Source organism: Gekko japonicus, unplaced genomic scaffold (genome assembly GCF_001447785.1).
Source record: "Gekko japonicus isolate JY-2015 unplaced genomic scaffold, Gekko_japonicus_V1.1 scaffold81, whole genome shotgun sequence".
NCBI classification, from domain to species: domain Eukaryota; kingdom Metazoa; phylum Chordata; class Lepidosauria; order Squamata; family Gekkonidae; genus Gekko; species Gekko japonicus.
In genome coordinates, this window is record NW_015162476.1 from 737,397 (window position 1) to 748,920 (window position 11,524).

The 11,524-nt window shown below is 39.2% G+C and overlaps 1 protein-coding gene across 2 annotated transcripts in view; it reads left to right on the top strand.

Moving 5' to 3' along the window:
• Positions 1-7,629, top strand: part of UBE2D3 (ubiquitin conjugating enzyme E2D 3) — a 23,957-nt gene extending 16,328 nt beyond the window's left edge. Inside the window, exons 2-8 of one of the 2 annotated variants that reach the window (XM_015405776.1) lie at positions 1,092-1,155; positions 1,390-1,421; positions 1,873-1,950; positions 4,102-4,207; positions 4,704-4,797; positions 5,233-5,282; positions 6,308-7,629. In XM_015405776.1, coding sequence (XP_015261262.1) covers positions 1,092-1,155; positions 1,390-1,421; positions 1,873-1,950; positions 4,102-4,207; positions 4,704-4,797; positions 5,233-5,281 — 423 coding nt within the window. In that variant the 3' untranslated portion in view covers position 5,282; positions 6,308-7,629. The remainder of the gene's footprint in view (positions 1-1,091; positions 1,156-1,389; positions 1,422-1,872; positions 1,951-4,101; positions 4,208-4,703; positions 4,798-5,232; positions 5,283-6,307) is intronic. The other variant, XM_015405777.1, reaches the window with a different exon arrangement.
• The last annotated feature ends 3,895 nt before the right edge of the window (positions 7,630-11,524 follow it).

An 11,524-nucleotide genomic window follows, 5' to 3' on the forward strand; every position in this document is an offset into this window, starting at 1 on the left:
TTCCTTCTCTCTTTCCTATCCATCCACCAAACCTACGTTTTGTCTGCCCTCCCCAATTTTCAGCTACATATTTCATTTATAACCCACTTTATCCTCCCAAGGGGACCCAAAGTAACTCACAATGTTCTTTTCTCCTGCATTTTATTCTCACAACAATCCAGTGAGGTAGGTTAGGCTGAGAGTGAGACTGGACCAAGGTCACCCATGGAGCTTCCATGGCAGAGTGGGGCTATTGCAAGGTGGCTGCTGTTGAACATGTGGCCAGCTGATTCTCGGTGAGTTGCTTGGCAGTTGCTGCCGAGGCTGGCCACACTGAGTACTCTTCAAAGTTCAAAGCAGCCCTAGAAAGGGCTTGGCCCTCTTCCCATGCCTTTTACTGGCAGAAACCAAGGTTTGAAGGCTGTCAATACTGCTGTGGATGCCTAGCAACAACCACTGAGGGCAGTTGTTCCTTAAAGCTACATGCATTCCTTCTGCCATTCCACACTTTTTAAGTTCAGTTCCCCCCCCAAAAAAAAACGTGGGTCATTTTTCATGTTTGTAGAAAGATCTATCTTGCGTGTTCATGGCTTCCATCTCTGGATTTAAGTATCCACAGGTTTGGCCATACTAAGGTATATTGATGCATGCCATGGAGAAGCTTCCATTATTCTCCTTATAGATTGTCCTGATGCAAACTTCATAGCAGGGCCTCCCTTACAATCCTACCCTAGGCTGTCTCCCTCATATGCCCTGGTACACCTGTGTCTAAGCATGCCCAACAATCTTTTTCGTGATAAGGAACGTGCTTTTTATCTTGCCTCCTTGACACTCATGATTGGCACTGTCACTGCAAATGTTTATAGTCTTTGTACCATTTCTGCATCAGTTCTGCAGGATAACATAGATTAATTCTTTAGGGTTTTTTTACTGTTAGTGGGATGTTCCTAGAGTTAAATCTGAAGGCAAAAAGAGTTGAACTATGATGGCATAAAATGGCTGATGCACAAAAAATTGCCTGTCCTTGAGATTTTGTGGGGCAGCTGGTGGTGGTATAAAAACATGATGCATAGCATTCTCCAAAGGTGATGTGGTTTTTTGTTTTTCCTTAGGAACTTAGTGACTTGGCCCGTGACCCACCAGCACAGTGTTCTGCAGGCCCAGTTGGAGATGACAGTAAGTAGCAGCCAACAGACTTCATATTCTTGTTGAGGAAAGAAAATTACCCCAGAAACTGGCAGCCTAAAAGGCTCCCAAGGTGACTTTCAGATTCGATATCAATATAAAAATATTGTGAATGTTTTGCGCCAATGTAGAGCTATGACTTTCACTGGATGTTGACCAAATTGCATTGCTGAACCTAGGCTGCCAGCTGCCAAATACAAACAGACTTTTTTTTTCTTGTTTCAGTGTTTCATTGGCAAGCCACAATTATGGGGCCTGTAAGTACTGCACTTTTAAATATCTTGGGGAATTAAAATTTGAGTGTAGACTTCTAGAGGTCACTGATGTACATCTTATAGAGTTCAGATAAGAAAAGCTGTAATTTGGATTGTTTATGAAACCTTATTTAGAGTAGCTGCTATACATTTAATCACCTTGTTTGTCCTGTAGGGTTTTTGTTTTGTTCTGGGGAGCTGTCAGTATTTCTCATTTATTTTGAATATCCCTGCAGATGTCCTAAAAATTCAGATTTTAATACACAGATGAGAGAATATTCTTGGAAATTGTCAAATCTTTCTGCAGGAAAATAGGTTAATTATTCTTAGTTCAAGAAGTTGTGTTTTGTTACAAAGCTTGTAGTTAGTACTAGAGCACTAAAGTACCTTGAACTATGTATTGTTCCTGCTAAAGCTACTAATTTGGCTTTGTTTTTTGATTTCCTTCTGATAGAATGACAGTCCGTATCAAGGCGGTGTTTTCTTCCTGACAATTCACTTTCCTACAGACTACCCTTTCAAACCACCTAAGGCAAGTATAACTTTTGGAAAGGCTTTTGCTTTTAAATACTGAGGTTCGATATTTAGAAGCAAAAGAGAGAATCTTAAAAGCAAAAGAACAAGTTTGGGTGTAGTGGTTAAGAGTGGTGGACTCTAATCTGGAGAACCAGGTTTGATTCTCACTCCTCCACGTACAGCCAGTTGGCTGACCTTGGGTCAGCCACAGTTCTCTCAGAGCTGTTCTCTCAAGAGCAGTTCTCTCAGAGCTCTCTCAGCTCCACCTACCTCACAGGGGAGTCTGTTGTGGGTAGAGGAAGGGAAGGAGATTGTAAGCCGCTCTGAGATTCCGGGTGAAGGGCAGGGTATAAATCCAACTCTTATTATTATTATTATTGTAGGCCATGAGCTAGAAGATGTAAGGCTTGGGGAAAACTGTTTTTAAGAGGACGTTTGGGAATTTTGAAGAGCATTGAAGAAAAATATTTACGAAATATTTTTTCCTTTTGTAATCAGTGAAATTTTTTAAGATAAAGTTTTACTCCGAATGTTTACTACTAAGATTATGTAAAATCAATGACATTAGATAATCCTATAGACATATACATTATAATTTCAGGGATATGTTTAAAGTTTAATATGATGCATATGGTAGAATGTTGGAAGAGTTCAGTGTTCTTAATGTTGTCAAGTTGTAACTTGGCGTCCAAATATGCAGCTAGTCCTATTGTGACTGCATGAGACAGTCAGTGTCCCAAGTATAGCATTCATCCCCTCCCCCTGTTTTAATCATATTGATCAATGTGGAATCCACATTTTGAACTTTGACTTGAACAAGTTATGTAGCTAGTTCTGTGCACCAAAAGAGCTTGGGTCTGTTTTTCAAAACAAAGCCTTTGACAACGTAGTGTCCAACATAGTGTCCAAATACTTTGTGCTATTTTCAATTTTTATTTTCTGTAACTCTCAAGATGGCTAAACCCCAAGACGTATGCCAAGGTAGCATAGGGTGCAGCAGTTTACAGCTCTTTCCCCTTGTTATCGGGCATATTTGCAAAGTTCTTGTTAAACACGGGCATTAACAGTCTTAAATTCCAAAAATATGACAAATAAGTCATAAATCATTTTATATGATTATATGTAATCCATGTGTTTTGTGCAGTAAAATAAGTTTCGGCTTGGTAAGAAACTGTGTTGTATATGTTTTACTTTTCCCAAAAATAGTTTCTGGGTAACCGATGACATACAGAAAGCGCTTAGTATGCACAATGCAAATAATCACAGGTGGAATGCTTTAAGTGTTTATAAAGAGTCTGTAGTCTGAAGAGATTCACATGACTGCAACTGAATAGCTAAAGGAAACTATTCCCTTGGTCTAGCAGTCATCATATTGACTATTTTGAACTTGAACAAGTATGTAGCTAGTTCTATGCACCAAAAGAGCTTTGGTTTATTTTTCAAAACACCAAATAGCATGTTGTAAACTAGACTGCTTTTAAAGGCTCAGGCGGTTTCTAAAGAAACTTTTTTGTGGGCATCAGCTGTTCAAAGGGAAAAAAAATAACCACAGAGTACCTTTTAATCATAGCCAACTGATTATAGGGAGAAATTAGACATACTTACTATAGCCACTCTAGGGCTGTATTATGTGGACTGTTCTGGAAGAAAAATGCCTGCATATTGTTCCTAGTACATGATTAAGAAAATACTCAACCTGTTTGAGTATTAGGTGCTGTGCCTCTAGCTTTGATGCAGGAGAAAATCCATGCCCCCAGTATATCAACTCCAGGGAAATATTTTATGATGGGAGGAGATATACTAACTAGGGAACTTGTGAGCCAGCTCTGAGATTCATTTGCAAGGCTTTTTTTAAACAAACAAACCCTTAAGATAAAGTATTTGGTTTTGTTAGCTGATTGAGGAATTTGAAGGTAGAAAATGAGCTGCTGCCCCCCTTCCCCTGTACTTTGATGTAGATGTGCTTGGGCATCATGTGGTTGACATTTAAATGGTTAATCCTTGATATGGCTAATTATGCTTCAGTTTGTAGATCTGGAAGATTTAAACAGACAACTAACACTTAGCTCAGCACAGTAAGCAGGACTGTGTCCTTTATATACTTAACTAGCATCTAACTAGATCAAAGGGACATTTGGTAACTGCATTATCTCAAAATTGCTTTTAGGTTGCATTTACAACAAGAATTTATCATCCAAATATTAACAGTAATGGCAGCATTTGTCTCGACATTCTAAGGTCACAGTGGTCTCCTGCTCTAACTATTTCTAAAGGTAAGGGAAAGCACCGTAGTGGGGTTCATAATGCCTGCCTGCCTGTTGTATTTAAACAGGCACCACAACCATGCCTCAAAACTTTTAGCTGTTCACACTGTATGTAACCATTTTTGTAGAATTTTCTGGAAAGCAACAATGTTTTAACCAAAGAAACAGCACCATTATAGTGGATACAGTATTAGTTAGGAGCAGCAATCTTTCCATTTGAACTTGGACTAATAGCATGTAAGCATATTATGCTGTTTATTTTGTAAAGTGGTATGACAACTTATTGGACAACTTGCTTGTGAATCTTGAATGTTACTGATCTGCAGTTACTGGCAAAAGAGATCAATATGTAGAAGACACTGGTTTTAGATTTACGTTTAGTGGCTATTGTGATCAGCTTAGGCAAGCCGTTGCTGACATCTTTGCAGTAAAACACGAGGGCCAGCTAGACATGTTCTAACAAGTTGTCATTCCTTTTGATGCAAATGTTACTTTTTTGTTGCAGTTCTCTTATCCATTTGTTCACTGCTATGTGATCCCAATCCAGATGATCCCCTAGTGCCAGAGATTGCACGTATCTATAAAACAGACAGAGACAAGTAAGTATGGCTTCTTAGGGGAGATAGGTTTAGTAGAGGGAGATGGTGAGATCATTTGAGCTGTTTTTGCTCTTCCTGAATTGGGTATTGATTTGGGTAAAGTGTTCTGTTCCATTTTTACATCCAAAAGCCTCTGGAGAGTGCTAGTGTGGAATTTACTTGAAGTAAATTCTTGCCATGTAGAGATTTCTGAGATTGTCACTGGAGTGTTTAACAAAACTCAGCATTGGTTCTACAAGCATAAGGAGAGTGATACAAACAGTTGACTGTTCTCAGACTTAACTGTTCTTTTCTAATTTGAACTTCTGTGGTTGCATCAGAGCTGCCCATTAGTGCTAGGACTGCTTATTGCTTGCAATTAAATCTCACCCAGGTAGACTTAAGAGGGATCCATTGGCTTGTCTTTTTCATTGCTAAATATACTTATCCAATTAGGTACAATAGGTTAGCAAGAGAGTGGACAGAGAAATACGCTATGCTGTAGGGTAAGACTGTCTGCACTACATGGTGCATCAATGATGTGGGGACTTCAGCACTTGAGTGCTGCATGCTTTAAGGCACCCAATTTAACTAACAAATATAATGGATGTATCATTTACTAAAATCCAAAATATAACTGCTTGATCTATATTCAGTGTGAGGAACCTATTTTTGCATGGCAAAAGTATAGTCAAATGTAAGAAGGCTTTCTAAACCTTTCCCGGTTTTGTGATGCCACATTCTCCCATTAAGTATTTGGCAGTAACATCAGACGGGTCTTGGCTACAATTTAGTCTAGATTGTTAAACTGGTGAACTTGAAGTTCGTAAAGTACAAATTACTAGGCATGTTCAGGTGAACACTAATGTAAAAATGGGTGAGCATGTAACTGTAGCATTAGTTCTTTCAGTGAAGTGCTACAGTCCACCCTTTATTATCTTCACTTTTGAAAGAGGTTGTCTGCATTGGCATTAAAGAGCTATGTGAGTTGTTTGTGTTATAGAAGTTTGGAGTTCTGCATTATTTGTCATAACATAATATCCATTTTTTATTTGCACATTAAGATGTTTTATGTGGCACTGTGCAATTATATGCTAAATACAAAGATTGGCATGTGTTTGGCAAAGGTGCAAAATTGGCTTTGCTCCATGGCCGCCTTGACCAGTTCTGTGGTCAAAAACAATACTGACAGTAGATATATTTCTGCCTGCTTGTCTTGGTTGAGATATCATGAAGGCTGCCAGCTCCCCCGCCCTCCCCCCGTCATAGTTATTCATAATGTCAAGTTTTCTGTAACAGTAATTGAAAAACTGTGCTTGGATCCATTTGGGCCAGTTGAAGGAACTCTGTATTTATGGCAAGATTTCTCATTAATGTTGGTTTTGGAATACACCTGTGATTTTTGTTTAGAGCATAATCACTATACTTAGAGTTTTACTCCATAAAATGTCAAGTAGGAAGTTCCTGAAGCTTGTATTACTAATAGCATTTATAGCTTTGCTGATTTGCTTAACATATTTTCCTGTTACAGGTACAACAGAATATCTCGGGAATGGACTCAGAAGTATGCCATGTGATGCTACCTTAAAAGTCAGAATAACCTGCATTATAGCTGGAATAAACTTTAAATTACTGTTCCTTTTTGATTTTCTTATCCGGCTGCTCCCCTATCAGACCTCATCTTTTTGTTTTTTTTTTATTTACCTCTCTCCATTCATGCACATGCTCATCTGAGAAGACTTTAGCTCTTCCAGCTTTGGACAATAACTGCTTTTTAGAATCTGTAAAGTAGTTATACAAGAACAGTTGCCCAAGATTCAGAATTCTTTAAATGGAGCATGTGTGTTGTGGCCAATGTCTTCACTCTAACTTGGTTATGAGATTGAAATCATTCCTCACGGCTCTAACAGTTCTACTGAAGATATCACCCAAAGGGAGGGGAGATGGATGTTCAGATTGCTCACATCACAGGAAATAACATTGCTGTAGCATCATCCATCTTGTTTAAAACCTTCCAGTGTTAGAGACTGAGGTTTCATGACATAACTTGCACTCATAACTGGTGTGGCTGGAGAATTGGTACAGAACCTGTAGCATCAGCAGAACAGAACACGTGATGTATCTTATGCATGTCAATAAAGGAATGACCAGTTCTTGTTCTACAGAGAATGGAATTTGGAAATCCAACATCCCTTGTATTCCAAAATAGGGTCTCAGAACATTTTTGTAACACATTTAAATTTTGTTAGGATGCTTGGAGCTATTAGTTAATCTATCTTCCACAACAGTTTAATATAGCACTGAATAAATGATGCAAGTTGTCAATGGATGAGTGATCAACTAATAGCTCTCCTAGTAATTGATTTTATTTTCTTCAATAAAGTTACATAAACCAATGAGTTAGCTGCCTGGATTAATCAATATGGGAAACAAAATCTTTTGTAAAAGCAAAGGTGGTTTTTGTATATACTTGTTGGGATTTGCCTCATTGTTTGACATCAAATAATGATGTGAAGTTAGTAGAGTGAACCTTTTGCCATGTTCAGTTATAATACTTGGTCTGTTTTCAGGTTGACACATTGATCAGCTCTGGAGTATGCAGAACTAATAAGCTAATCTAGTAGTGTAGACTTTAGTGTGCTACACAAGGTACTGGGAGCCAAGAGTTCAAATGTGGACTTGGGACCCAGCTGATATATGTACTGGTGTATTGCGGAGGCACATCCTGATGCACCCAGCTTGTTGACTGAGAAGCTTTTCTTCACCTTGTACACTTGACAGCTGAAAGATCTTTATGTGGGAGTAATGAGGCAAAATTTGCAAAATAAAGTACTGTTTTGATGTGGGAATTGTCATGAGGTTGTGTTGAAGTGACTTTTCTATGTGGGATGCTTGCTATCCATTGAAGGATTATCTACCATGCTGCCACTTAACATTAATGAAAGGTTTTTTGTTTTTGTTTTTTTGCTGCAGTGGCCACCCCTTTCTGGTGACCAAAATGAATGAATAAAGTCATTGTTATTGGGGGTTTTTTGTTTTGACAAGCACTCTTGTGCCACTCATTCTTGATCTTGTTGGTGAAAAGGTACTGATTTCTTTCTCCCTCTTCCTACACCCATGGTCTCGTCTCCATCCTTGTTGTCTAGCTTGGCGTTCTCTAGTCCTGTACTATCAGTTTGTGCTTCTGTGACTTCTTTCTAGCTCCACTCTTGGCACTGCTTATAGTTCTGTGCATCCTGATTCTTTGTGTCCACACAATTGTGGAAACCTAGATGTAAAATAAATGTGAAACTATAACTTTTATAAAAATGGAATATGTAGTTTGGCCATGGTTTGTTTTGATTTTAGAACATAGGTCTCACAAACCTTTGGGAGCTCTCAGTTGCCTGTTCAAGCTCATCACTGCTGGCTGGGCTTTGCTTGGGAATAACTGCTTTGTTGCGGATCATAACAATTCCTTCAGAATGGAAAAAGGATTTTAATACCAGGGCCAGTAAGTTGGGTGGGGTTTCATTAGTAATAAACTGCTTCTCTAGTATGCACAGGTGTGACACAAATTACAAAAAAAGGGCACAGTCTAACATTGCCCCATTGATTTTAATTGTAAAGGTTATGTGTGAGTTTCTGTTGAAATCATTGCTAATTACACAATTCCACTAAAAGCGTTTTGGCTGAATTTAAGTAAATTCTACTGAAATTAACTTTCATATGAAGATGTCTAAGGTTGAGGGTATGATAAGTTGGGGCTTTTTTAGGATCATGGCACTGGTGTCACATAAATGTGTTGAAGATTTTGGCCACTAGCTTACTAACTAATTATGCCATCTAACTAATATTTCTGTATGTCTGCTGGAGATGAGACAGACCTCTGGGTGTTTGAACGTTTGGATTATATAACTGGAAGCAAAGCTAATCTTGCAACCAGAGTAAAGTAAAACTCACCAAGGGTGAATATTCTCAAGGTACAGCATCTTTTCCAGCTTGTGCCCCATGTAATTCTAAGCTATTTAAAATACTAGATTTTCTTCCACCACAGTAGATGGTGGCCTTCCGCCAAATGGGGCAGGGAGAGAACTCAAATGTGCATTAGTAGGCATGCATGTAGGTTAAACAGAGTTTGTATGAAAACTTGCCCAACAAGTTCCTCAATTCTGAGAATGCTTAGTAGTAGGATTTGTGTTCTGTTCTACCTCAAGCTTCCGATCATCTCTGCCTCCAATCTATTTCCTACAGCTGTGAAGGGTTGAAATGTCAGTTAAATGAACTGAGATTTTGCAAATCCATAGTCTACATCTACACTACAGATGACTAACAGAACAAGAATAGGAAGGTATAAGCAGGTTAAAAGCTGTTGTGACCTGTGCACAGTCTCAAGAGTAGCAAGAAGGATGGATCTTGTGGGTTCGTTCATCTGATGGTGATGCTTTCCTCTAGTATAAGGAGCCTTCCCTTGTGCCAAGAGCCTCTTCTGTCAGGGGGAGGTTTCTTGCACTGGGCAGAAAGTACCACTGTTAACAAAACATGTCTGTGGGATCCAACCTACAACTGAATTCAGTGTTTTGTGTTAAGCTTAGCAGGGTGTATTGCGTGCAGAAGTACTTTTGGATGGCACATTTCAGATGCTCCATGACGTCTGTCTCCCCTCCCCCACAAGTGATCATATGGCACAATAAGGTGAACTCTTCACTGTTTAGCATAACATATACACTGCTGCCACTGGTGTATCTAGTAGCTTGTTTCCTTTATCTTACTCAACTAAATTTTATTTAGGCATTTTTCTGTGTTTATAGATATAAAAACTTTGGGGAGTAATAGAAAGTGGTTTGCGTTGGATTAACTTCAGTAGCTTTAACACTACTCAGTAGGCCACTCACTTCTATCGTATACTTTACCCCTTTGATCAGATCTTATTTTATATTTCACTATTGGTCTCTGCCTTGATTGTACCAGAACAAGGAAATTTGCTCTGAAATCTCTTCCGGAAGCAGTTCCAAGAAGTTGTGCTATATTCTCCGATACTGTAAGAAATTGCTGTTCAGGCTTCTGTTCTAATAGACAGTTTCTTTCTGGGTATGTTGGAAGCACTTACTAGTTGTGTGTGCTTAGAAAAGCAGTGGTGGTGATGCTGCAGCTCACATTTCTCACACTATTTTATCCTGGACTTCCTCTAGATTCATGGTGTGCCATGGAGTTATCTTCCCAAATCACACAGTAACCCTCTGACTTTCTCTCTGTAGGGATTTGAATCCTGACTTGTACGCTGTAACGTACTGGGTTTGTATGTAAAGTGTGTGAAGTCGCAGCTGACTTACAGGAACCCTGTATGGTCTTCAAAGCAAGAGATGAACAGAGGTGGTTTGTCATTGTCCGGCTCTACGTAGGAACCCTTGTATTCCTTAAGTGGTCTCCCATCCAACTACTAACTAGCTTCCATGATCTGATGAGATCGAGAGAGCCTGCACTATCCAGGTCAGGGCAACATTGTGGTACTCGAGGTTTATACCTTCAGCTCTGAAAGATCCATGCAGTGTTACATTACAGTATGTATACACACATCCACTAAAATGGCATATGTTATGCTGGCTAATATGAATGTCTTATGATACTAAAGTCTGTAACATTCCTATCCACTGTGCCCCTACTTCCCACTAGTGGAGTGTTAGGCAACAAAGAGCATCATGCTTGCCACCTTGGCAGAATAACACCCTTCATACTGGTGTAGAAACACTTTGTCTGTTAGAGCAGATTCATTCTCTTGACCAATAAAAGAGCAGTTTTTAGGTCATTGACTGTTCTATGGAAATTGCGTAAGTTATGCAATTCAACACAGTTTGCTGAGAAAAACTCCAAATATATGTTCAAAAAACTTTTGCAAAAGGAGTCTTTTGTATATTAGCCCTGGCAAAAAACCATTTTGTCCTAGGAAAAAAAGGGACATTCCAGTGGTTGCAACTTCCTTTATTAAAAGCTGTGTAAAGCGAAACAAGAGCTATACTGCAAGCATTTTGTAGTTCTATGAGACTCTTAAAACTCTGAAATTATTTTCAGACCCTGTAGCTCTGGTATGTGACCTTTACATTTTTTTAATTTTTATTAGTGGGGTTTTTTTTTTACGATTTTAATTATCTGGTAACACTGGCCTGGTAAATTAGTCATTACTAGGAACATCTGCTTTTTGCTTTCTGTGATAAGTGGGTGGGGCTTATGTACCAGGTCAGCAAGAAGATTGACAGGCTACTTTGAGGCAAAGAGTGGATTGTGGTGGGCCAGGGTTTCAAAGCTGACCTATTAGCAAATCCTGTTTTGCCGCCAGATGTCTCCTGATTGGGTAAAGAGGGACCAGTGCCGGGGGGGGGGATGGCTGGGGTGCTCTGTTATCACAGTAACATACAGAGAGGAACAAGGCAGTCAGTCTCTTGTAACTAGAAAATTTTGTTGCTGTTAGCTACCCTTAAAGTTAACTGCCATAATTTACTACTGCTTAGCTGCCAGTGAGTATGCATGAGATGAGCAGGACACGAAGTTTTAGATGTTATGAATTATCCATATCTATAGTGTGCCTTTCTGTTGTTCATGTACTCTCCAAGCTTGGTGTCTTTCCTCCTTCTGCATGGTCACTTGACTCAATGTGAGCTACTGGAATCTAGGAATATTTAGGTGGGAGCAGCGAGGCTTCCCCACCAATGATTCAAGTTCCTGTTTGAACTACAAAAAGTGTATGCATGTTGTTAAATTTGTACAAGTCTCA